This window comes from Acomys russatus, chromosome 19, assembly GCF_903995435.1.
Source record: "Acomys russatus chromosome 19, mAcoRus1.1, whole genome shotgun sequence".
NCBI lineage: Eukaryota > Metazoa > Chordata > Mammalia > Rodentia > Muridae > Acomys > Acomys russatus.
Window position 1 is genome coordinate 34,467,249 of NC_067155.1, and position 27,538 is coordinate 34,494,786.

Consider the following 27,538-nt stretch of genomic DNA (forward strand, 5'->3'; position numbering starts at 1 on the left):
ATCTCAACATCTAGAAGGCAGAGGCTGGAGAATGCCGGTCAACCTGGCCTCTAGGGTGTGGTCTCCACTCACCACAAAACGGAGCCCTCAAGATGGCTGGGGGGATAGAAACTCTTGCTATACAAGGCTGATGGCCAGGGTTCCACCCTGGAACTCAGCAGGAGAGGAGGGAGAGAACTGTGCTCCGATCCCTCCGTCCCTGCCACACACAAACAACAACATCATCATCATCAACAACAGTAATAAATTAAAACCTCTCTAAACAAAAGCACACTGCTAGGAGGTGGCCCCATCAGTCATGTGAGCAGGAGTACCCAAGACCCTCAGAGCTCTTGTAAAAAAAAAAAAATGGGTGAGGCTGGCTCCTGCCTATAATCACAACAGAGAGGCAGACACAGGAGGGTCCCTGGGTCTTGCTGAGGGCTGAAGAGATATCTCAATAGTTTAAGAGGGCTCAGCGATTTGGAGAGGGGCCACCTGCAGTTACAGCCATGCGGGAGCTGACGCCCTCTGCCGGCCTCCATGATCACCAGGCATACATGTCATACACAGACAGACAGACGTGCAGGCAGGCCAACCATTCACAGAAAAGAAAAAAGAAGAGAAACGGAGATGGCAAGCTTCAAAAGGAAGGACAGCTGCCACGACACCGTCTGTCTGTCTGTCTGTCTGTCTCTTTTGGTTTTCGAGACACGGTTTCTCTGTGTAGCCCTGGCTGTCCCGGACTCACTTTGTAGACCAGGCTGGCCTCAAACTCACAGAGATCTGCCTGCCTCTGCCTCCGAGTGCTAGGATCACAGGCATACGCCACCACGCCCAGCTTGACACTCTAGGTGACTGACTGATTCTGGTGGTGTCACCAAAATCTATGTGTGAGTAGTGGGTAGTGGGGGCTGGGGGCTAGGAAGACTGACTAGCCCAGGCTGGCTTCAAACTCAATCTCTTTAGTCAAACCCTGGGTGGACATGTGTGTCGCTGTGCCTGGCTCTATGTTCTAGTTCTTTCCTGCCTTAGTTTTTTCCATACAGTGCCAAGGGGCCAGGGCACAACAGAACAGAAATAGCCACACATGAGCAACATTTCTCAGTGGGCATGGTGACAGATGCTTGTAACCCCAGCACTGGGAGGCTGAGACAGGAGGGCTGCAGTGATTACGAGTCCAGTCTGGGCTACCTAGTGAGTTCCAGGCCAGCCTGGGCTACAGAAAGAGACAGCAGGATGGCTCAGTGGGTAAAGGCACTTGCTGCCAAGCCTGATGACCTGAGTTTGATTCCTGGGTCCCACGTGGTGGAAGGAGAAAGTTGTAAGCCCATCCACGCCATGGTATGCAATCCCCCACTGCCCCCCCCCCAAAGCACACAACAGCCTGGGCAGTGATAGTGCACACCTTTAATACCAATACGATCTGGGATAGCCAGGGCTACATAAAGAAATGCCATCTCAGAAAAATCAACCAACCAACCCCCAAAACAACAAACAAACCATAAACACATATCAAAGTAAGTACATGTATTTAAAAAAAAGAAAAAAGAAAAACCCTCAGGGATCAGTGGCAGGACTCACACTATGCTAGGCAAACAGGAAGACCCGAGATGGGACTCAAGCACCCACATAAAATGTAAGGCATGGCATGCACACGTGGTTGGAACCCCTGCACTATGGGAGGTGTAGGCAGGAGGATGACTGGACTTCCTGGCCATTGGCCTGGTAAGAGACCCTCTCTCAAAGAAAATATGACCACAGACAATTGACAGATCAGGTATCCAAGGTCTTTCTTGGCCTCTGTGAATGCACAGACATGTCCACTCACATGTACGTACACACACACACACACACACACACACACACACGGAAGTAAAATGAAATATAAAATAAAACAAAATGCCCCTTTGTTTTCATTAGTTTAAAGTGACAGAATGAGCTGTGTCAGGGTCACTTCCCTCTGTCCTCAGGGATGGGGAGGGTGGCTGGGACACTGGCGTAGCAGGTAAAGGGTTTACCACACAGGCATCTGATAATGCAGTGCTGGGGATGGGGCCAGGGCTCTGGGCGTGCTCAAGTCCATCCCACAATGCTGGGTTTTGTTTTCTGAACTCGGGTCTCACTCTGTAGACAGGCTACTGCTGTGCCTGTGACCATCCTGCCTCAGCCTTCCCAGTGCTGGGATGAAAGGCACGTGCCTGCCTGTCTCTAAATAGCACTTTTCATCCACCTGAAATAAACCAAACAGATGGAAAGGAGCTGCCTGCCGCACCTGCCGCACTCCTAGCCCCGCAGCGGCCTCGCCCATGCGCCTGTCGGGAATCCTGCCCCGGTTGTTTGTACAGGGTTTAATCGTCAATGGACCTGAAGGTGCTTGGACACATAAACAGAGCGAAGTCCCCACCTCAACAGGTCAGCAAAGTGAAAGGGTAGCAGGCCCTGAGGCGAGAAAAGGAACTGAGGGCACATTTAAACCACAGACTAGAAGGTTCTCAAGACTGCAGGCTACCCAGGGACTCTGGCAGCAGTCTTACATGGTGGTAGAGGCTGGCTAATTTTCTCTACTCAACTACTCAAGAGCCGGAGGCAGGAGAATCCCAAGTTCAAGGCCCAGAGTATGGATGTAGATCAGCTGGGGCAGTACTGGCCCGGTGTGCATCAAGCCCTGGGTCCCATCCCACCGCCCCCCTCACCCCACCCTGCACTGTACAAATGGAGCCTGGTGGCTCAGGTCTATAATCCCAGCATTTGGGAGGCAGAGGTAAGAGGATCAGTTCAAGGTTATCCTTGGCTACACAGTGAGTTTGAGGTTAGATTCCAAAAGAGATAGTTCAGGGAGAGAAAGATGTTTGCCACCAAGCCTGACGGCCTAAGCTCGATCCCCTAGTACACATGGTGGAAGGAGAAAACTGAATCCTGACGTTTTCTTGATTTCTGCATGGTGCCGTGGTACACGCACGCCCACCCACCCTCACCCCCCAACACACAATGATGAATGGATGGATGGATGGATAGATGAATGAACGAATGAACAAACTAGGAGCATGTACCCAGAAAGAGTATCAGGGACAGTCCTACAAGTACCACTGGCATAAAGAAAAGAAACGTAGGCCGTGGGCCTGCCATGGGCTCATGTGTGGGGTTGGGGCTCCTCCAGGGCCCAGTGTCTGTTAAATGTGGCCTCGCCCTGTGCACAGTGACCTGGAACCTGCACCTCCCCCAACTGCAAGCTTAGCAGCTCTACCACCTCAATTTCCTCCTTCTAGGAGCAAGGCAGGCACATCTGCCTGAGCATGAAGCCACCTAGCAGGGCGCTGGCAGCGCTGACGTCTTTGAAGTCCAAGGAGATGGAGAGAGATGGTTTGGAGGGTAGAGGGTTTCCCCGGGCCCCATATGGTGGAGGGAGAACACTGACTCCCACAAGCTGTTCTCTCACTGCCACACATGTGCTGTGATATCACGCACCCATGTGTGTGCACATACATACACACAATAAACAAATGGATTTCTTTATATTAGATACTCCATCCCTAACTCAAGGACCCACTGAAAGAGAAGTTGAAGTCAGATACGGGGTCTTTAGGGACAGACAAGCCTGTAGACCCCAGGCGTGCGGAGAGGCAGCAGCTACCACATTCTCAGAGGGATCAAGCAAGAAGGGTGACAGAGCTGTGACCACAGTCAGCAGCCAATCTCAGCCCTTGACACATCTCAGAACTGTAACCTTCTGGCCCCTCCCACTAGGAAACAGGGCCTTCTAAACATTTGTTGCTTTCTCTTTGTGTGTGTGTGTGTGTGTGTTATGAGACAGTCTTACTATATAGTTACAGGCTGGCCTCAAAGTTATTATGTAGCCCAGGCTAGCCTCAAATCTGTATTACTCTTCTGCCTCCCCAGTGTGGGGATTGCATACCTACCCACAAGGCTAGGCCCAGTGCATAACCTAGTTCTAGAGTCTGGATTGGTTTAAGCCAGCCGCTCCCCTGAGGGAGAGACCTTTCTTCCAGGTCTATCCTGCCCTTAGGCTGGTGGGACACATCAGCAGCCACTGATAAGGTCTGATCAAAAGCAGGGCAAGCTTCCTGTTCTCCAGAGGGAGGAGGCAGCAGCTGGCAGCCAGAGATGTTTACAAAGCAGCAGGGACTCCAGCTTAGAGACCTCTACACCAGCCCAGATCAAGACCCAAACAAGACAAAGGAATCTCTTATCAGCTCAAGGAATTTGAAAGAGCCCTTATTTGGCTTAAACCTCAGGCTCTCCCACAGCATCACCTGTGGAGCTCCTGGGAATGACAGCTGGTCCCACAGGGGCCCTGGGCTGCTTCACCTTCAGCTAGCCCTTACCTGTACCCAAATTTCAAAGAGGCCTGAGCCTGAGAACCAGTACCAAGGGACAGTTCTGCAACCTTAGCAAGACAGGATGCTACCCAGACCCACATGGCCTAGAAAGATCCAGGATGGGCGAGATGGATCAGCCATCAGGTAAGGTGACTTGGTGTTAAGAGTCCAGGAAGCCACAAGCCTCCCCAAACTGTCCTCTGATCTCCATACCCTAACCATGATGCCCACCCCCCTCCCCCAGGCAATACATACATAAATTGTAGAAAAACAAAATGAATAGAAAATTTGTATTGTGAAAGGAAAGAAGAACCAGGAGAGACAACACAGCAAGGAGAGGCACATGGACTAAACAAACCCACAGCTGGCATGGTGCCCTATGCTGGGAATCCCAGGGTGTGGAAGGCTGAGGGACAAGGACTGCAGTGTGAGGCTAACCTGGGCTAAAGGAGACCTGCAGCCAGGGAAAGGAATTCTTTTCAGCAACAGCTGTCAAGCCTTTTCCCTCTCCTGCAGGTACCTAGGTTTCTAAATAGGTTTTAATACTATGAAGGAACAATTACCCATTTAGGGAAACTGAGCCATAAAGCAGATTAATAACGCTGAGTAATCGGTTGGGGAGGAGCTGGCGCGATTCTCCATTTAACCGTTATGTCAATCGCATCCTTGGCCCTGTGATTTATCCCTGATGGCCCATTAGTCAGCATGGTTTGCTCTGTAATAAAAACAGCTCCAGACGCCTGCAGGTCTGTAAAACTAGCTACTTAGGGGGGCTGAGGAATGAGGAAGACCAAGAGTTCAAGGCCAGCCTAGACAACTTAATAAAATCCCATCTCAAACCAGTAAAACTAAGGGCTGGAAACATGGGTACCCCAGCCTAGAATCTCCCAGTGAGGGGCTGGGGTGTGGCTCAGTGGTAGAGCACTTGCCTAGAATCCCCCATTGAGGCACTGGGGTGTGGTTCAGTGGTAGAGCCCCTGCCTAGAAACCCCCAGTGAGGGCCTGGGGTGTGGCTCAGTGGTAGAGTCCCTGCCTAGAATCCCCCAGTGAGGGGCTGGGGTGTGGCTCAGTGGTAGAGCACCTGCCTAGAATCCCCCAGTGAGGGGCTGGGGTGTGGCTCAGTGGTAGAGCACCTGCCTAGAATCCCCCAGTGAGGGGCTGGGGTGTGGCTCGGTGGTAGAGCCCCTGCCTAGACTCCCCCCACCCCCATTAAGAGGCTCTGAATTCCACCCATAATACTGGTGTGAAAAACCCTAGCCAGAGACTGTCTACTAGTACCCACCACTAATTCCCGTAAATGCTCAAATATTTCTTGCGGACCCTCCTGTAGGTTAGTGTCTGTTCCCACCTCACTGGGTGGTCCTGTACAGAATGGGTACCTGGATATTATAGCCTAGAAGATCATTTTTCCCCCCGACATTTTTCAGGTCCTCTATCTTGTCCCACTCTTATTGGAGGCCCCGAGTCTCCATGTGGCATCTCCATGGACACAGGCAGAAAGCCTATATAGGTTTGTGCTTGAAATGTCAAACAGCCATGGCCACAGAGGTTGCGAGCTTCTGAAGCAGCTGAGGTTCCACCTCAACGACTGCTCCCCAGGAGCCTTGAAGCACAGAGGATGAGCATAATGGGCCGGGGTTCAGGTCTTTCTTCAAAGGAGCAGCAGGAGGACAGGGGGACAGGGGTGGTGGCTGAGGCAGGAGGATCATGAGATGTTCAAGGCCAGCCTTGGGCCGCACAAGGAGAGACCTTGTTGAATAAAAGCAATGCGGAGGGATGTAGCTCTGTGATAAAGCGCGTGCTTAGTGCTAGGTTCAGTCACGAGCAACACACACACACACACACACACACACACACACACACACACACACACACACTAGTACCTCTACTGTGAGATGGGAGGCTGAGACAGGAGAATTTGGCTGAAGTGTACATGCCTGATAAGCCAAGAATATACCGCATCTTCACCTTCTGGCACTGTGTAGCTTCCTGTACACTCAGGGTGGGCATCCCCGGCCTGTGTGGCGGTGCTGGCCCTTACACACACTCCTGCTTGCCTGAGCACCACAGGGACCCTGGCTCCCTGAGTTTTACAGTGCAATGAATGGCTCCTCACTCTCTCTGTAGGGTAGGGGACAGCTCTCAAGTAGAGTCTTGGTCTTCAGTCTCTCTTTTGAGACGGAGGTGACATCCTCCAGCCTGTATCACTGCACCCAGCTGCAAGGCACACTCTTTGGCTTTGTTAGGGAGCCGAGCGAGCGCACAGGTAGGGCCGGCAGGGTCGAGATAGCTGTGCTCTTAGAACTCTGGTCACAGGACCATATGCCACCCTCCCTGTGAACAGTCTCAGAATCTTCTCTGTACATCCTATGGTCCCCACACATGTGCCGGAAGGAGGGGAATTGGGAGCAGATGAAGACACAAGGCCAGCGTCTCCCATGGCTCTGGAATAGAGGCACTAAGCTGCAGCAAGGGTGAACTCCAGAATGTGGCCAGGGAGGCGGTACACCAGGGGCCGACCTGCCAGGGAGGCGGTACACCAGGGGCCAAGTAACAGGACCCTGCTACTTTATGACGCCTGCACTGAGTTTTCTAAATGCATGCGCACCAGGCCTTCCTGCAGTGTGTTTGCGTTCTATGAGCTCATGGAGGCTGGGCGTTGTTTTCCACACGTGCTAACTGCTCTGTGCCTGGCCCCCAGCCACTTTTCCCTCCTTGGTTAAACTCTAGGTCATTAAATCCCATGGAACTCCTATCAATTAATTGGGTTGTTAAGGAAGGGTCTCCCCATGTGGCCCAGCCAGCCGGAAACTCGTGATCTCCCTGCCCACATCACAGACCTGTACTGTGCCTGTTTATTCCTATTTTTATACAAGTACACTCCACTTATGGTACGGCTTTGTCTATTTTATGAGACACAGAGTGTCAGGGGGTTCAGGATGTCCCTGAAGTTTTGCTCTTCCTGCCTCCACAAGCAGAATGCTGAGATTAGAGGTGAGTACCCCCACACCCAGTTTATGCAGGGACTGGGGATGGCTTTGTGCATGATAGGCAAGCACACTGCCAACTGAGTCGTGGCCCTGACCTTGGCACTCTATTCTGATGCCCTTATCAAGGGCTCGGGATGGTGACTAAAATCTCAAGTTGAAGTACCACTTCCTCAAAGATGCCAACCCTGCCTACCCTGAAATCCCCATTAAGAGCACACAGTGCCCGTGTTTCCTGTCCCAGGAGCACATGCCAGGTGGACTCGGCTGCCCGTGCACTGTGCATCCTTGGCAGGGGAGGGTGGAGGAGCACAGAGCCGTTTGAGTCTGCTCGGTTCCTACGAAGAGGTAGCTGGGAGCCACCACACTCAGGAGATGGAGGCAGAGCCCTGGCATGAGGCAAAGGCCTCAAAGAGTCAGACTTGGAAGAAGACAGATGGTCGCAATTACAGAGGAAACAAGGATGCAAGCCTGGGCTACCCAGATGGCCACCCGGCAGGTAAGGGTACTTGCTATGCAACTTGAATTGGGTCCCTGGAACCCATGTAAAAGTGCAAGGAAACACCTCTTCAAGGTCACCGTCTGGTCTCCAGGCCCACAGGCGGGTCACACAGACAGACAGACAGACACACCAGAACAAAAAATAAGGGCTTGACAAACACGCATGCATGCAAGTCCGCATGAGCTCTTAGCAGATGATCAGGAGTCATTAAACTATTCCTGTGGTCTGCTGGCTGGCTTTAAAATGCCTTCACACAGACAGGAATGGTTCAGTCTCAGACCCACAACATTCCCTTCAGAACGTGCCTATCAGAACCCTCTGGGGTGGCCTGGCTGCAGTACCCGCCTTCTCTCTCCTCTCCATCCCAGCCAGGCCCCACCACAGTCCAGGAGGCCTTGAGAAGCTCTTCAAGAGAATTTAGCCTAAACCTGCGATAGTTTTTTCAGATTCCTTAGGCTCCAGATAAGCTGCCCCAGAACCACCAGGAAGCAGAAGGCCTCTTTGGCTTTGATATGCTTCCAGGCCAGGGGGGAACTTGGAGAAGCCCAGCCCATCCTTCAGGAAGTCCAAGAATTCGACCTGACCCAGCACAGACACCATGTCAGCTGATTCATGGTCTCCCATGGTGACACACTCAGTATGGCTACTTGTCCATTACAGCAGACCTGACTTCAGCATACGTACCCATGCACCCCTGGTGCATTAGGACAAGGCTGGCAAGAGTATGATGCATGCAGGGGAGTGCTGCACTTTATACATACCAGGCATGGACAAGAATGTTTCTTTAAAAAAAAAAAACAACTTAATTTTATTCTATGTGCATTGGTCTGAAGGTGTCAGAACCCCTGGAACTGGAGTTACAGCCACTTGTGAGCTGTCATGTGGGTGCTGGGAATTGAACCCGGATCTTCAGGAAAAGCAAACAGTGCTCTTAACTGCTGAGCCATCTCACTAGCCCCCAACAAGAGTATTTCTAACATACTTCTTTCAGTTCCTGTAATGGCCTTCAGAGTTGACAGTGTGCCCATCCCACAGATGGGGAAACAGGGGCTCTGAAGCAAGGATATTTGCCCAAGGACACCCCAGTTTACCCAACTAAGCCAAATCTTTTTTCCTTACATAGGCCAGGTTGGCCTTGAACTAGCTGAAGGCTGATCTTCCTGTTTTCACGGCCCAGGTGTTGGGACTACAGCAACACGCTCTCTGCCCAGTGAATGAGGTGCTGGGTGACCGCAGAGCCCAGCGTGGACTATCCAGGCTCTCTACCAACTGAACTATATCTGCAGCACAGAGTTTTCCATGGTTCGGTTTTTACTATTTTATTTTGAGACAAGATCTTGTTCATACACAGCCCAGGCTCTAGCTGCGGAGTGCTGGGATTATAGGCACGTGTCACCACTGCGTCTGGCTTGAACCTGGATCACTTTGGTTTTCTGAGACAGGGTCTTGCTACACAGCTCTGGCTGGTCTGGTACCCGCTGGGCCATCCAGGTTGGCCTCCAGCGCCTTTCTCTCCCAGATGTTCCCTGATTTGGCGAGCTGGACCTTGCAACACCTGGGAGATGGAGACAGGAAATCACCGATAGCCTGGGCTACAACATCGAGAATGAGGACAGCCTAGGCTACCAGACCATCCATGTCTGGGAGGGAGGGGGAAGGAAGGAAGTGAATTAACCTCAAACAACTTCCCAGATAAGCTTGCATATTCAGCTCTCCTTGTTCACCACCCTGTCGATGAGGATTTGTGGAGTACTGACCCATGCACACCAGCCAATGCTCAGGCTGCCGGAGTGGACCAGAAAACTGCAGACCTTTAACAGTGCCCACGTGGAACCAGGCATCAGACATCCGTAACTACAGGCATTACTAGGCATGGCACCTCACCAAAGGCTTCCTGAAGGGCCTTGAACCCCCGACCTCAGGCAATCCTCATGCCTTGGCTTTGTGAGCCGCTGGGACACAGGATGTGTTACACTGTAACTGACTAGGAAGTGAGCTTTTTGTCTGTTGGTTTAGCCTTCTTTGTTTCTTTTTCTTTCTTCCTTTCTTTTTTATTTTTTTATTTTTGAGACATGGCTTCATGTAGCCCAGGCTAACCTCAGCTCATTCTGTAGCCAAAGGGAATCAATCCCCTGACCTCCTGATCCTCCAACTTTCACATTCCAAGTGCTGGGGTCATATTAGCTTCACCTGCCACCAAGCCATGTTTAGGAAGTCCTTTTAAAACAATTAATTAAGTGTGCGTGTCGGGGGTGTTAGTTGTGGGTATATGTGTTCAATGTGGAGGTTGGAAGACAACCTTTGCGGGTTGGTCTTTTCCTTTCTAGCCAGTTTGAGACGGGGTCTCCTCAGTGCTATGCCAGCCGCACTGGCCCATGAGTTTCTGGAGATTCTCCTGCCTCTGCCTCCCACAGTGGGTGACAGACCCACTACTGCATCCAACTTCCTCCCGTGGGTTCTGGGGATCTATCTATACACTGCAGTAAGTTACCCATTGAGTCTTCTTATTCAGCCAGGCCAGGAAGCGGATTTTAAGCCATGAAATGCATGCTAGCTGTGGAATGCCCCCTCCATGCATTCCTTCTCCAGCCGGCCCCTTATCCCAGGCTGTTTACCGAAAGGGAGTTTGGAAGTCCAGCCCGCTCAACCAGAACAACCAAAAGCAAGCGTGGAAGAAAGAGACAAAACAGCATTGTCTGCAGATAGAGCTGAGGAAACACACGCAGGGGGCGGTAAAACTGTTACTAGAAGCAAGTAACTGTGACCAGACAAGATGCAGACTATCCTGCACTAGGCTGCTGCGGAAACATCACTGATTAACTACCAAAGACCACACAGTGACCCGGCTACAGAAAGGGAGAGCATTCCTGCAGCCAGGGATGAACTCCAGGGTTATCAGTCACATCCTGAGAAGGTGTGTGGTCTCTTCGTCCTCAAAGATGTTCAGCCGGGTCCTAATCAGCATTTTTATCAACTCAGAAAAAAACGGACACAGAGGGCAATCCTACAAAATATCTGGCCCTTTGTTTTTTTTTAACGGTCAGTGAGGATGAAAAGGTTGAGGATCTGCTGTGGGTTACAGGGTCAGAAGGATGTGACAGTAAATACAACTTAGCCAAGCCCAGGGGTGCAGGCCTGACATTCCAGGAGCACAGAGAGGCCATTCAGTTAGTTATGCCGCTCCTGGCTAGAGTTCAGGAGGTCTGGGGTTCAATCCTTAGCACTACAAATAAATGAATGAATAAATTCACAAACACAGTAGCGCTCTCTCTCTCTCTCTCTCTCTCTCTCTCTCTCCTCTCCTCGCTCGCTCTCCTCTCTCTCTCTCTCTCTCGCTCTCCTCTCCTCCGCTCTCTCGCTCTCGCCTCTCTCCTCTCTCTCTCTCTCTCTCTCTCTCTCTCTCTCTCTCTCTGTCCTGGTCTAGTTCACAGTGGGGGAGGGGCTCACCAGGTCCCCACCTCTTTGAGATCTTCACAGTTACTGGTTGCCTGAGGGGGGGGGGGCACATTTTCTTCAGTGGTGCAGCCACTGGCAAGGCACCCACGCTCTTGTAAACAACTGCTCATCCAGAAAACAGAAATGAGACCCAATGGGTCACTGCAAAAAAAAAAAAAAAAAAAAAAAAACCAAAAACAAAAAAACAAAAACTAAGCCGGGAGGTGATGGCTCACACCTTTAATCCCAGCACTTGGGGGGCAGAGGCAGGCGGAGATCCGTGAGTTCGAGGCCAGCCTGGTCTACAGAGTGAATTCCAGGACAGCCAAAGCTACACAGAAACCTTGTCTCAAAAAACCAAAAAATAGAAAAAAATAAAATAAAGGCACAAAGCATAGGAAGAGGAGGGGGATCCAGACAGGTGGAAGAGGAAAGAGTGGGAGCTGGGGGGTCCATATGAAAATACATTATATGCGGCATGAAGACGTCGCAATGACCCAATACAGTGGACAGTTGATACCTACTAGCAAAACAGCCAAAAAGATTGCTATAGGGACTACCGGGTCACCGTTTCCTACCAGCATTCAACTTCTCCAAGTTCTATAAAAATTCTAACAGAAAATCTGTTGCAATGTTAAGTGGGAGGAAAAAGAGGCACCAGACACAGAGTGCCTGGCTGTGCACACACAGGAAGTGGCGCGAGGACACGAGGCAGAAGCCGCGCATGGAGAAACCCTGGCAGGTGACGCAAGGGCGTGAGGGGTGCTCGCCCTACACCTGCCTCTGTAAACTCAGGTTTTCAAACGCAGCATTTTGAGGGTAAACTAGCATTATGACAAACCAAAGGGCGCACAGACGCCTCCCTTCTCTACACATGAACATGAGCCATCGGTAATAAAGTGAAGAGAAAAGTGTCGGCAAGGCGGCTCAGAGGAAGGGTCCAGGCGCTTGACACCAAGCCTGATGACGGGAGATTAACCCCTAGAACCAACGAGATGGAAAGAGAGAGCTGACTCCTGAAAGCTGTCCTCTGACAGACACACACACACACACACACACACACACGCATGCACACACATGTTCCTCTGGTGACACACACTAAACTAAGTATAATCGCAAGGAAAGTATGTTTTTAATAAAACAGCAACAAAAGAGAAAACCAATGAGGGAATGAAAGATGCATTCATGTCCCTGAACCAACAAGCGAAGCACCTGGCTGTAAGTGTGACAAGAGAACTGAGAGCTGTGGATAAAGAAAGCTGCTACTTCCACCCTTTCCAGTCTCAGTGAAATGGCCTGGCCTGAAGGGAAGTGTCTCTTGACAGGGGTGGAGTCATGGGCACCTGGGGGTGGAGTCAGGGAGGCAGGGGGTGGAGGCAGGGGAAGCAGGGGGTGGAGTCAGGGTCAGCCATGGGGGTAGTCAGGAGCAGAGCCTAAAGAGCTGAGTCTCCTAAGCCACAGGGCCCTTCCTGCTAAGCAACCTTAGCCAGTCTAAAAACTCATAGGCAGTGTGTACTGATAAAGCTGTCTGTTTTAAACAGGGTCTCACCCTGTAGCCCAGGCTAGCCTCAAATTCACATCCTTCGACCTCAGCGTTCCAAGCACTGGGATTACAGGCAGGCGCTACCATGCCTGTTTTTAAAACTTTATTTACAAACATAGGCAGCTGGTTGGCTTTGGCCTGCAGGCTGCAGCTGGCCACCCTGAGCTCAGATAGACTGGCTGGGTGCCCTGTCAGTGAGCCACTGACTCCTTCGCTTTGGGCATGCTGCCCTTCCCTGGAGAGGCTGGGGACAGAGTTCTGCCCACAGTCACGGGTGGAAGTGAGAACGGCTACCTCTGGCCACTCTCTTCCCTCTGTTGGGCACCAGCCGGAGTCCGCTGAATTGCAAGTGAAGGCTGGTGCAATCTCCAGATGTGGGGCTGGTGCAATCTCCAGACACAGCAAGCCTCTGACCTCAAGAGACTCTTAGGCAACAGCCAACACTCATCCCTGCACCTACTCACCTGCTGTGGTGGCAGGGCTAGTGAGCTAAAAGCAAGGGCACAGTGCAAGGCTGTCAGGCATCTGGGCATGCTGGTGCACACCTACAGCCCAGCACTTTGAAGATAGATAAAGGAGGCTCATGAGTTCAGGCCAGCCTGGTCTACACAGAGAGACACTACCTAAAAACCAAACATGCAAACAACAACAGCTTGTTAGGTGAACGCACCTGGTACCAAAGGCTGACAGGGACAGGCAGACTCACAATCTACCATCTCCAAGGACAGGGAAGAGATGCTGAGGAGCTGGACTCAAATGGAATTAAGATATTCAGGACGAGCAGCGACACCACCGCAAACAAACAAGCAAGCAAACAAAAACAAAAACAAACCAACTCCCGGCTAGACAGATGTTCAATGGGAAAGTGACTGGCGTGCAAATGTGAGGACCTGAGTTTGAATCCCCAGAACTCACACAAAGCCAGAAACGGACAGAAGGCACCTTGAATTCTAGAGCCCCTTTGAGGAGATGAGAGACCGAAACAGAAGAATTCTCACACCGAAGAAAACTTCTGCCGTGATGCGGACAAACTGAGGCAGTGGCTGCGCTCCGGAGCTGAGGGACCTGCAGCCCTGCAGGACGCTGGGGAGCAGCCTGCACCTGAGGCTGCTCGAGTGCAAATGAAAAGCTGAACAGAAAGAAAAAAAAAAAAATAACAAGCGAACACACAAAAAACAAACAAAAAAAAAATAAACAGAAAAGCCTTAATGTAGCTCAGTGTAGTTGGAGGAGGTCCTAGACTCCCCGAGGCATCCCTGGCTAGCCAAACTAAGGGCAGGTGAGCTGGGGAGATGCGGCCACTCCGTGATTAGAAAGAAAAATGCCAGGGAAAGAGAAAGTGAGCACTGAGCTTGGACCAAATGTGCGGGGACCAAAGCAGGGAGCCAGCCTTTCTCCGCTGATGGCTGATGCGCCTGAAACCCCAAGGCGCCTGGATGTTCCTGGGTATTCGTGGGAAGGGTGTTTGCTTCCAGAGTCTGTCAGCCACTCCTCAATTCCGGAGCAGGAAGGGCCTACCTGTGAGGCAGGCAGGATCTGTGCACTTCCCAGGGACCAGGGACCTAGGGAGTAGGGAGTGGGAGATCCCCTCATCTCTGCAGGGTAACCTTTTCTGCAAACCTGGGCCAAGGTGGCTTCCAGCCTCATTCCTGCTTCTTCTTCAACAGCTCCCAACAGCCTCTCAATCACTGCCTTCCAGCCAAGGCCACTTGGTAACACAAGGAGGCTCCTCATGTGTTACACGGCCATTGCCAGTCACATGGTGGAGATGGCACTTCTGAGCGGTCCCAGCACTCTGTGTGGCCTCTCAGTCTGGTCTACCCGATTCCCAGGACCTGGAGGCAACTGTAAGTGCTCTCACAGCCACCACTTGGGCCCACACAGCCCCCTCATTCTGGCTGACTTTGGGGCCACAAGCTAGAGGCCCCAGAGAGGAAGGAGCCTAGCTGAGGAAAGGCCTCCATGAGATCCAGCTGTGAGGCATTTTCTTTTCTCTATCAGTGAACAATGGGGAGGGCCCAGCCCATGGTGGGAGGTGTCATCTCTGAGCTCCTGGTCCTGGGTTCTATAAGAAAGCAGGGGAAGCAAGCCAGTAAGCAGCACCCCTCCACGGCCTCTGCATCAGCTCCTGCCTCCAGGGTCCTGCCCTGTTCAAGTTCCTGTCCTGACTTCCTCCAAGGATGGACTAGGATCTGGAAGTGTAAGCTGAATAAACCCCTTTTCTCCCCCAACTTGCTTTTTTGTCATGGTGCTTCTTACAGTGTAGGCTACACACAGCTCCAGCTTAGCCACAGGGAAGCCAGTGGCGCAGACTAAATAAAGCATCTTCTCTATGGTAAGTGCATACTCCACCACTGAGCCACATCCTCAGCCCCCAGGTTAGGCTCAACTTTATAACAAGTTTGAGGCCAGCTCAGGCAACAGGAGACCCTGCCTCAGAAAGAACAGCAAAGCCTAGGCTGGATCAAAGAGCTATTAAGATCAACATTAAAAAAAAAAAAAAGTCACTGGGTAAGGTGGCACACGCCTTTAATCCTAGCACTCGGGAGGCAGAGGCAGGCGGATCACTGTGAGTTCGAGGCCAGCTTGGTCTACAAAGTGAGTTCAGGACAGCCAAGGCTACACAGAGAGACCCTGTCTCGAAAACCAAACCAAACAAACAAACAAATCATGACTTATTGGCCACATGGAGACTAAGTTTATGCAAGGAACCTAAGAGTAAAATAGTCTTTTCTTTACTCAGCTAGACGTACAGACCTATGAGGTCTGCATGACTCAGTCCAGGTTTTTTCTCACGGCCAGTGTATAAAATCACAAGACAAGCAAGGCGAAGGAGTGGTTCCCAGTGTGAGACCCAGTGAGCGTCAACTGAACACTGGCCCACAGACGTGGCTCAGGGCCTGCACTGCAGTGAGCCCTGAAGAGGCCACTTGTCAAGTCCTGGTGAGAGAGAAAGGCCTGGAGGCGGGTGTGACTATCTGGCAAGTCACCTGAATGCTCCTCTGGTTTCCAGTTACAGTGCTTTGGGGCCAAATTTTTCTCAGGCCCTTCAGCCAAAATAACATAACGCAGCAGGCTGAGGGCAGAAGCAGCTGTCAGTCTAGCTGGCTTGTTATGTTAGACACTCAAGAGGCTTACGATGACCTCAAGTAATAATCTAGGTTGGTGAGGTGGCTCGCCAGGTTAAAATAAAAAAGATGCTCACCTTGCAAGCTTCCTGACCTGAGTTCTATTGCCAGGAGCCAGCGTGAAAGGAGAAAAGTGATGCTGGAAACTATTCTCTGACCTCCACACATGTGCTGTGGCATGTACCCTACACACACACACACACACACACACACACACATGCACACACACGCGCGCGCGCGCGCATACACACACGCGCGCGCGCGCGCATACACGAACATACACATGTACAATAGTAATAAAAAATAAATTAAAAGCACATCTCATTCTTAACTGCTGGTTCTGCTGAGACAGGCTCTTCTATGGAGCCCAGGCTGGACCACAATTCAAGATCCTCTTCCTTCAACTAGCCAGGTGATGAGGCAACCGCCATGTCCCACCACATCTGGCCAAATATAGGTTTAGGGTTTGGCCAGGGATGGGGCGGGTGTGCCCTGGTTTGTTGGTTGTTTTGTCTGAGACAAGGTTTCGAGTAGCTTGTGTCAGCATCCAACTTGCTATGTAGTCAGGGGTGGTGTCCTCCTATCTCTACCTCTCCAGAGCTGGGATTACAGGGCCCTGCCACTCTGTCCAGCTCCCTGCTCCCTCAAGTGCTTCCCCCCTCACCCTCTTCTCTCTCCCTTCCTTGGCCCCCCAACCTCAATTAACCAGCAACATTTAACCAGGAAGCTAGAAACTTGGGAGAAATGACACTCTGAAAACTGACTACAGAAATCTCCAAACCAGGGCCCATTTCCAGGAAATCAAAGTAAAAGCATTTTTTCTATAACCCTCTCATTTTCATATGAAATGCTTTAAATGTAGGGTAATTATGGAAATGAGGCTGCAATTTGAGTTGTCATTAATTTAGCAAGTTTATCCCCTGATACCCAGTGAGGTGCTAAAGCAGCAAACAGCAAGTCACTCGGCCAGGCTCCTCCACTTTCATCTCTGCTTTGTAAAGCAGAGCCAGGTCTCCGCTCCCCGTGCCCCACTTCCCCTATTATGTCTCTGCTCCGCATGCTCTACAAGCTCAAAAAGGCTTCCCTATGCTCAGTGCAAACTCAGTTAAGGGACAAGTTCACAAACAACATCTTTCCTATGGGCTGATGGTCAAATTACATATTGTCTAATTACTATGTATGTTATGTAGATAGACAGACAGATATGAACGGCTGGCTGTGGTGGTGCGCATCTGTGATCCCAGCAGCTAGGAGGTGGTGGACCAGCTCAAAGTTATCCTCTATTACAAAGGAAAATGAAGGCAGCTTGGGCCCCGTGAGACCCCATTTTATCAAAAGCAAGCTCATAAAAATCTGTCCCTCAGGTGATAGCCCCCAAGCACAGAATCATTGTGCCCGCTCCCAGTTCACTGCACCCCTACAAACTGTCTTGTTTGTTTTGTTGGAGAAAGGGTCTCCTGTAGCCTTAGCTGGCCATTAGCTCGCCATGTAGCCAAGGCTGGCCGTGAGCTTCTGATTCTGCCTCCACGCACAAGTTGCTGGGTCACAGGTGTGCGCCACAACCCGGCTTTATGCAGTCCCGGGAGGGAACGTCCGGGCAAGCACTAGCGCTGACAGAGCTGCAGCCCCAGGCCCCCACAGACTTTGTAACCAGACCACAGTCTGGCAGAAGTGACGGGCCTGACACACAGCAGCAGGTGCCTCCCAACAAACAGGAGGAAGCCTTTCCCTGGAAGGGGCCTGTATTTCAGCGCTGACCCCAGAATCGCCCAGGCAACGCTCTCCCTCCCCACTTCCCAGCATGCTACACTCCAGCCCTTCTCCTCTGAACCCAAACCCCACCCCACCTCACTCCTGTCCCCAGATCTCTCACTTGGATCTTCCCCCGCTCCGAGGCCCCAGGACCCTGGTGACTGTCCCCTTTCCCTAGTGTCTGGCTTCTGCTGTCCACCCAGCGATGATCCCAGTCACCTCCCTTCCCGTGTTACATGTTACGTCACGTAGCCTCCACGCAGGCACTGATTAAACAAAACCCTGGTCCCCACATTGTCCAGCTTTGACGCCGGGAGACGGTCTGATCTGACAACCACTCTTATAGCATTGGGCAAGATAAAGCTGTGCACCAACACCCTGACCAACCTGCCGCCACCCAGCAGCTCCCTGGGGAGTGTGTGAATGTGTGTGTGTGTGTGTGTGTGTGTGTGTGTGTATGAGTGTGTGAGTGTATGTGAGTTCATGTTCAAATGCACAGTGCGTGTGTGTGTGTGCGCGTGCGTGCGTAGGTCAGAAGACAGCCTCCTGTATCATTCCTCAGAAGCTCTCCACCTTGTATTTGGAAGCAAGGTCTGTCACTGAACCTGGTGCTCACCAAGTAGGCTAGGCCATCTGACAGGGGTGGTGGGGGGGGGGGGGGGCCCGCGCAGGGACAGTCCTTTTCCCCGACTCCCCAGCAGGGGATTATAAGCACGTGCCGCCAAGCCTGGCTTTTATGCACGGGTTCTGGGGATCAGACTCAGGTCCACATGCCTGTTCGGCTTTTTTGGCTGAGCTATACCACCCGCCCCCCACGCCCCTTTCTTCTGGCTAGCCCCGAACTCACCATGTCATTCCCTTATGCTGGCCTCAAACTCCTGATCCTCCTGCCTCCTCCACCTCCACGTGCTGTGCCTGGGGCGACAGGCGTGTGGCACCCTGTTAGCAGCAGCTCTTCACAGTCACTGCCTGAGCTTTCACGGCTTATTTGGCTACCAGCGTCAGGGAGCCGAGGGACGGAGGGCTTTTGCCTCAGGGAGGCATTCCTGCTCCCTGAGGACGTTACAGATCAAGCGATTAGACTCGCACCCTGATAAAACAACATAGCTGGTTGTCATGGCCACTCCGCTACCCAGGGAACTAACTGCTTTAGACCTAATGAAAAGATACGTAACAGCGCTTTGCTGTTTCCAGCTGACAAGTAGCCAGTTAGCAGTTAGTCACAGAGCAACTAGTTAGTGGCTGAACGCCATGTTAAAATCCATTTGAAAAATGCCCTACTTTATGAAGACAGACGGTTCCTCTGACTCCAGGGCTGGTCACAGCATTCCTCTTCTCCTGGAGTCCCACCACCCACCCTGGTCCCCTACTGCCTCCCCATCACACACACAGACACACACACACACACACACACAGACACACACACACACACACACACTTACACATTCATACACACACACATGCACGCACAAAAGCACGCACTGTGCATCTAAACATGTTCGCAATGTGCACACAGAATCTAATCTGATAAAAAAAGAAGAAGAAAAAAAAGGCAGTTTTGTCTCCTGATAGCTGTATCAAACACCAGTAATAGGCAGTTCTGACCAAAGAGAAAAGATAAAGATCAAACTGAAATTTGATCCAATCTCTGGGCCCAACACCCTTTTGCAGGTATGATAAAGGGAAGGTCTGCTGGTGTCTCTAGAATTCAATCTGAAGAGGAGCTGTGGGACAAATGACCCTGGTCCTTTGATGTGTTGCTCAGCAAGCGAGCACATGAGACACGAGGAGCCTGTGGATTGAGAGACAGAAGACACACACCCTTCAGGGCTTGGGAGGAGGCTCAGTGGGGACACTGGTTACTGCGTGAGCAGGAGGACCTGACTGAAAGAAAGGAAGGAAGGAAGGAAGAAAGAAAAACAAAAGGCATACAACTCCACCGAGGAATGACGCCCAAAGTTGATCTCTGTCCCGCACACTACTCCTACGCATGTGCACATAAGCACATAGACACATGCATAGAAGAGATAAAGCCAGACAGACAGAGAGCCCGGGCCTGGCCCGTATTTAGACTTTGATTCTAGTAAATCCAGAGAAATCAGAATGGCGTGAGGCAGTGGGGCTCTGAGTGGGTGCTGTTGACGGAGCTTACTATGACTTAGGTGTCCCTCCTGTTCTTTTGAAAGGCTCCTTATCTTTCACAGGGCAACACGATACCTGTGATTTGCTTCTAGAGGAGGCGTAACTGGGGAGGAAGATACAGAGTGGCCGTCTGACAGCAACTGTGGATGCTGAGTGCTGGGCGCCTGGATGCTCAGTACTCTAGCGTTTTTGTTTTTACTTTGTTTCTTCAGTGCTGGGAATCAAGCCTGACCCCTTACTGAGCTGAGGCAGGGGGCTCTAGAGAAGCGCTCTGTTGTGGCAGCAAGTGCATCTTTCAAGTTCAACAATTAATTCCAAAGGAAATGACAAAGGGAAACATACAGACACCGTTACCAACATAGACACACGCACACTCGCATGCATGTATGCACATTAAAGCCCACCCAAGGAGGAGGCTGAATCAAACTCAAGATACAAATATGACCTGGTGATGTGAGCCTGCCATCCCAGCTACTCTGCAAACAGACAGGAAATTGAAAGTTCAAGGCATGCATGGACAACTTGGTAAGAACTTTGTCTCAAAATAAAAAAATGAAGAGGGATGGAGGGTATGGCTCAGTGGTAGAGCCCCTGCCTAGAATCCCCCAGTGAGGGGTTGGGGGTGTGGCTCAGTGATAGAGCCCCTGCCTAGAATCCCCTAGTGAGGGGTTGGGGGTGTGGCTCAGTGGTAGAGCACCTGCCTAGAATCCCCCAGTGAGGGGTTGGGGGTGTGGCTCAGTGGTAGAGCACCTGCCTAGAATCCCCCAGTGAGGGGTTGGGGGTGTGGCTCAGTGGTAGAGCACCTGCCTAGAATCCCCCAGTGAGGGGCTAGGGGTGTGTCTCAGTGGTAGAGCACCTGCCTAGAATCCCCCAGTGAGGGGCTAGGGGTGTGTCTCAGTGGTAGAGCACCAGCCTAGAATCCCCCAGTGAGGGGCTAGGGTCGGGGCGTGGCTCAGTAGTAGAGCACTTACTTAGCACACACAAAGCCCTAGGTTTGATCCCCAGTACCACAGAGGCACACTCTCTGCCTACATGCCTGGCAGCTCTGGGAGGTTCTCCACCCAAGGATCAAAAGCAATGTATCGAGGCCAGCTGTGTCGGGAGATGCCCCCCTCCACCACATTGATAATTGAGAGTACTGAGGTTTGAAAAGACACACTTCTAGCAATAACCAAAGCTGAGTTCTGGTTTCCCTCCCGTGTGGGAGACGCCTAGAAGAGTGTGTGGTGTGTGCAAATGTCACCCATATGGCTGTCACTGTCACCCATCCTGAGGGTGGGGCAGAAGGCAGCTGAGGATTGGAGCTGCTTTGGGAATCAGTGTAGGCGTCCACAGGGGACAAAACTGCCAAGCCTGGAGCTACTGGAGCTTGCTGAAGGCGGCCAATGGTTAAGTCAACGGAACTGTAATGCAACGGTTGAATTTGCAGCTATGGTGTGCATCCCCCACATCTGGCCTTATAACCCCCAAAATTAGTGTCAATACAGGCTAACAAAACAAGACATAGGGGCACAGAAAAAGCTGCCACTATTTCCAAATGGCTAATGAGTTTTTCATTTCAAGATAAAAACTGCTTGCTGTAGGTAGTTTATGGCATATGCGTGTAATAATACAAATGTATATGTAAAAAAATTTTTTAAAAGATTAAAAACTGAAAAACAAAAACAAAAAATGTGTGCCTCGGGGCTGAAGAGAGGGCTCTGCTGGTGGGATGGGTGCCCACAAGCATGAGGACCTGACTTCAGCTCTCCAGCACCCAAGCACAAATTGGGTGGGGTGTTACACTCCAGTAACCCCAGGGACTCAGAGGCCGAAGGGTTTTCCAGGGCTTGCTGGCCAGCCAGTGTAGCCAAACCAGCAGGTCCCAGGTTCAATAAGAGACCCTGTCTCAAAAAACAGGATGGAGAGTGATAAAAGTGATACTGGAAGTCACCCTCTGACCCCAACATTTGCGCACATGCGCATGGACACTACTCCCCCCCTACACACACACACAGTATACCTACAACTGCCTTGCTTTCTGAACTCACTTGACACGTTTAAGCACTGCTCCAACCCAGAACTTACAGCATCCTGTCTTATCCACAAGACTGTTTCTCCCCCCCCCACACACACACACTAATTAATTATTTACTTTACATCCTGCTAGGAAGTTCCCCTCCCTCCTCTCCCCAGAGTCCCTTCCTCTCCCCTTCCCTCCTCTTGTGCCTCTCCTTTTCTTCTCGGAGAAGGGGAGACCTCCCATGGGCACCAACCCGCCTTGGCGAATCAAGCAGGACTAAGTGCATCATCTTCTACTGAGGCTGGACAAGGCATCCCAGTTAGGGGAAAGGGAGCCCAAGGCAGGCAACAGAGTCAGAGACAGCCCAGGCTCCTGTTAGAGGTCCCACATGAGGACCAACCTGTACGTGTTATATATGTGGGTGGGGCCTACAACCATCCCACGGATGCCCTCTGATTGGTGGTTCAAAGACTGTTTCTTTTAGAGCTCCCTTTGGTCAAAAACAGCAGGAGAGCCCCAGAACTGCTCAGAGGTGCTGCTGGCACGCTTTTCTGAAGTAGGACAGACGTAACATCCACTGGCTGGGTTTCTTTGCACACGCTGGTTACAACTGTTGATATGACTCATGCTCAAAAACACACCTAAAGTCAAATACACACAGCCGGCCTGGGGAGATGGCTCAGCTGGTGCTCACCACACAAGCAGAAGACCTGAGTTCAATTCTTAGAATCACATTTAAAAAAAAAGCTGTATGTGCTGGTAAGAGATCACAATTCCAGCGCTGAGGAGGAAAGGAAGCCAGCCAATCTAGACTAGATATCTAGTTTGGTGAAACACCCTGTTTCAAAAAAGACATCCAAAGTTGACTTCTGGCCTCCACAGATGAATATACACTCAAGAGTTGCTCGCATGCGCACGCGCACACACACACCACACAAATTCTGCACCCATCTAAAGGGCTGGGAGCCTCAATGATAAATCACTTCCCCGCCAGCTAAGCCACCATGCTCAGACACGCACCTGCTTGCTACACATGCCGGCTCCTGAGAGGCCGATTCCCAGGCACTGCACCCACCAACATCATTTCAAAATTACCAGCCTCGGCCCCTATTGGGTAGATGAGCAGGAACCCTGTGGAGTGAAACTTTGCCCACAGTGGAGAGACGATCCTGTGTGACAGGAAGCCTTTTTTACTCAAAAGGCTGTGAGCAGGGCCGGGAAGATGGATTGGTGAGTAAGTGCGCTGGCTGCACAAGCGCGAGGTTGTGAGTTTGAATCCCCTGAGCCCGTGTAAAACAAAACAAAACAAAAAACCAGGCGTGGTTTCCCGATGCTGCAGCCCCAGTGTGGTGGGGGTGGAGACTGAATCACTAGACTCACTGTAGCTCCCTGGCTGCCAACCTAGCTCCAGGTTCGGGCTGAGATGCTTCCTCCGGGAATCAGGTGGAGGCTGTGAGAGCAGGAAACCCACTGGCATCTTCCTCTGGTTTCTGAATGTGCACCCCTATCCCCAGTGACACCAAGAGCTAGATTGTATCGGGGGGGGGGGGGAGGGCTGGGACGAGAACCCTACCAAGAGGACTGTGGGGTTGAGGTGTCTCTAGAACATGGAGCTTCAGAAGGAGCCCGCTCCCCCCGCCCGGGGAGGAGGAGAAGAGAGTGATCATCGGTTAATTTCTCAGGCCCAGGAATGCATTTAATGACCCATTGACCTAACAACTGTCCCTCCAGGCAATCTGGCCTTTTCTCCTTTCTTTCTTTCTCCCTTTCAGTGATGGGGATGGAACCCAGAGCTCCCCATGAGCTAGTGAGAAGCGCTCTACCACCCAGCTGCATTCACAGCCCCTGTACGCTTTCAAAAAGACACAGCTTTCAGGTTTGGGAAATGAAGGTCGAATTCTCTATCAAACCTCCCTAGATAAGCCACTGTTGGGGGTTCAAAGTTATTCCGTACGGAATCTGTAACATGTCCGGACTCCTGGCAAGGCAGACATACGCACCAAATACACCAGACCTGAGAGTGACACCACCCCCCACCCTCCCACCACCCCCGCCCCAAGCAAAAACTCCACACTAAGGGCGCTTGTAAATAGAGACAGACACACCTGAGCGCGAACCTGTCAAAGGAACGCTAGTGAGGGTTAGAAGCAGTTACCGAATAGAAAAAAGAAACTGCTGGGAAGGAAGTGATTACTGTGGCCTTCTCCTAGTGTGTAAGATCTTAAAGGTCCTGGACCTCTAGGGTGACAGAGAACTGGGTTAATACAAGCTCGGAAGAGGGTGAAGTAGGCATGGTGTTCAAATGCCACAGGGTACTGTGCCCTGGGAGCGGGGCCAAGCTAGGGACAAGCCTGTGTTTCCCACCATGCTCTGGGGATAAACTAAGGCACGGCACTTCCTGTCCTGCTACCACGTTGAAAGCCTCTGCCTGCCCCTCACCCCAGACACACCCTTAAAGCACAGACGGCCCCTCAAACCCCAAGGCATACCATACACCTGGACCATACACCTCCCTGGGAACAGCCTCCCAGGTGGGGGGAACAGCCTCCCAGGTGGAGGGGGGGGTGGAGGGGTGGGACAGCTCATCAGTCCTTGCAGGTCCAGGCCAAAGGAGTGAATATTGGGGTCCGGATCTATGGAGTCTGGGGCGTGAGTGTACCAGGGGCTGTTCAGACCAGCAAGGGTCAGAAGTGACCCTGGGGATTCTGGGCTGAGGGTGACTGGTGAGGAAGGAGTGGTGGTATTCCGGCTGTGAGTGGGGGGGGGGGTGTCTCACCATGCCAGGGTTGGCCAGGAAAGGGAAGGGTCAGGGGGTACCCAGAGAGTCCAGACTAGCAAAGATGGGGATCGCAGTGAGGTGATGATCTCAAGCCATCAGGACGGTCAGAGATGACTTCTAGAAGCTTAGGCAGGGTGAGATAAGAGTTAGGGGTGGTCCTAGGGCCTTCGGATTAAGTAAAGTCAGGGGTAACTGCTTCTGGCTGGTAAGATAGGAGTCAGGAATGACCCCAGGTATTGAGGCCGGTGGGATCGGGGTAACCTGGGTTCATGGACATCACAGACAACCGGCTCCAATATGGGAGGGGTGGAAGCCATACGGGGTAGGGTAGGGGGGTCGGGGGAAGGAGGATTAGAATGGAACCCAGCATTCAGGCCTGTCCAGGGTCGGGGTGATGGGGTTTCAGGCTGAGTGGGCCAATTAGTCAGGGATCAGGGCCCAGTGAGGTAGCAGGGGGTCAGGGTTAGCTGGGTCGTGATTAAGATCAGGTAACCACGGGGTCAGAGCCAGGTGAAGGTCGAGATCACCGGTAACTTAGGGATCCGGCTTAGCTGGGTAGACAAACAGGGTAGCCAGGGGGTCAGAGCGGGTGGGTTAGAGATCAGAGGAACCAGGGGTCAGAGGTAGGTGGGGTCAAGACTGGGAGATGGCTAGGGAATCCGGGCGGAGTCGAGTGGAGATTGGCAGGGTCGAGATGGGGGAGGGAGTGTCCAGAGGCTAGGACCCGGCCGGACAGTGATGGGATTTGGGAGACGACCCACGGGCCGGGCCAGGCCAGGCGGAGTCGAGCTGAGGGGTGATCAGGGGGTTCAGGCTAGGCAGGGTCGAGATCAGAGGGTGACAAGAGGCCAGGCCTGGCGGGGTCGAGATCAGGAGGTGGCCGGAAGGGTCAGGCCAGGTCCAGAGAGAGATGACCCAGGGGGTGGCGCCGTACTCACTGTTGGGGAAGCTGCAGGGCGGGCGCTCCACGCCTCTGGAAGGCCCCGTCCACGAAGACGCCGTTCTTGCCGAGGCAGCGAAGATAGAAGTGAGGCTCCTGGAAGCTGAGCTGCAGGTGGCGCCGGGAAATGAAGCTCGACAGGCCCATGCTCAGGTCCACCGAGCCCTGCGACGAGTTGCGGCCGATGGTGACGCTGGGCTGTCGCATCAAGAACTCGAACTCCCGACCCTCCAGGCGCGCCAGGGCTGGCCCAGGACTCTGGCGCACAGAGGCAGCGGCCGCGGCCACCAGGGCGGGCGCGGCGGCAGTGGCAGTGGCGGAGGTGGCGGAGGTGGTGGCGGTGGTGGTGGCGGTGGTGGAGGGCACCGGCCCGGGGCCGGGCACAGCGGGCGGCGCGGGCGGCCCGGGCGGAGGCTGCGCCGGCGGCGGCGGGGACGCGGTGGCCGGGAAGGCGGCGGCGGCCGCCGCGGCGCATAGCACCGGGCTGCAGGGAGCCGAGCGCAGCGCCAGCAGGGCGCGGGCGCCGCTGTCCTCGCCGACTTCGGCCATGTTCGCGCAGCTCCGAGCGGCTCCGGCGACGGCCGAGGCGGCGCGGGGCGGGGCGGGGCGGGGCGGCGCGCGCGGAAACCCGGGCTGGATCGCGGCGCGGAGTTGGAGCGCCACTGGACTTCCCCCCACGCCCCCTCGCGCTGCGCGCGCAGCTTCCACTTCGGGGCGGGCGGGTGAGGAAAGGCACTGAGCCCCGGTCCTCCAACCCCGAAGTACGCGCGGTGGTGCTTGATTCACCACCTCTTTAGGGGTGTTTTACTGGGGCTGCAGGTCAAAGTTGCCCAGAGATGCTTCCGATGGTCTCTGCTCCTCGCTGATCGCTTCTGCTCGGCTGTTCTTTTTGTGTTTTATGTTTTATTTTGCTTTAAAAACAATAATATTGCAAATTACATTTTATTCATTCATGTATTTACTTGTGGTTCTCCACCACCATACATGGTGTGTGTGTGTGTTTAGGTCAGAGAGGACAGCTTTCGGGTGTCTATTCTCTCTTACACCGTGGGTTCTGAAGATGGAATTCGGGTCACCAAGTTCTGTGACAAGCACCTTTACTTACAGAACCATCTTGATGGTTACTGATTTTGTTGTTCGTTGGCTCATGCCCAGGCTGGCCTCAAATTCATGATCTTCCTGCTCCAGCCTCCCGAGTGCAGCTTTTAAGGTGTGTGCCACCAAGTCTAGCCCTTCCGTTTGTTGAGACCCCATGGCCTTGAGCTTGCTGTTTAGCCAAGGCTGGCCTTGAACTTGCTGTTTAGCCAAGGCTGGCCTTGAATTTCGGATTGTCCAGCCACTGCTTCCCAAATGCTGGGATTACAGACAAGAGCCACCATACTCAGTTTGCTTGCATGGGCACTTGGTGTGTGTGTGTGTGTGTGTGTGTGTGTGTGTGTGTGTGTGTGTGTGTGTGTGTGTGTGTGTGTGTGTAGGCAAAGGTTTTCTCTACATACATAGCACAGGTCAACTTGAAAGTTCCTCTTTCCTCAGCCTTTGAAATGCTGGTATCACAAGTATGTGCCACCCAGCGTAGCCCTTTAAATTAATTGATTGGGTTTTTGTTTGTTTTGTTTGTTTTTTTAAGACAGGGGAGGGGGGTCTCTTGCTATGTAGCTCAGACTGACTTCCAACTGATGACCCACCTGGCTCTGGCCCCAAATTCCTGCTCGAGTCACAGGTGTGCACCACCACACCTGGTTTCCCTTGTTACTTTCAGGGTTAAGAGCTCTGCTGGTTCCTAGGGACTGTAGACACCCTGGAGATGGACGGCAGTTGAAAACATTTAAACGGTGAATTTGGCACCATGGAAAATCCCTTGAGAACTTCAAAGTCCTGAGCTGGGATGCTAATTCAGTCAAGTCTTCCCCTAGGACCAAAGTGCTTGGGCTCTCGAGAGACTAGCATGCGCACAGACACACACACACACACACACACACGATTTCTCACATTTAATAATGACTATGAAG

At 52.4% G+C, this 27,538-nt stretch overlaps 1 protein-coding gene across 1 annotated transcript in view; it reads right to left on the bottom strand.

Moving 5' to 3' along the window:
• Foxk1 (forkhead box K1) overlaps nucleotides 1-26,078 on the bottom strand; it is a 65,400-nt gene extending 39,322 nt beyond the window's left edge. Inside the window, exon 1 of the mRNA XM_051161110.1 lies at nucleotides 25,528-26,078. Coding sequence (XP_051017067.1) covers nucleotides 25,528-26,078 — 551 coding nt within the window. The remainder of the gene's footprint in view (nucleotides 1-25,527) is intronic.
• Nucleotides 26,079-27,538: the final 1,460 nt, after the last annotated feature.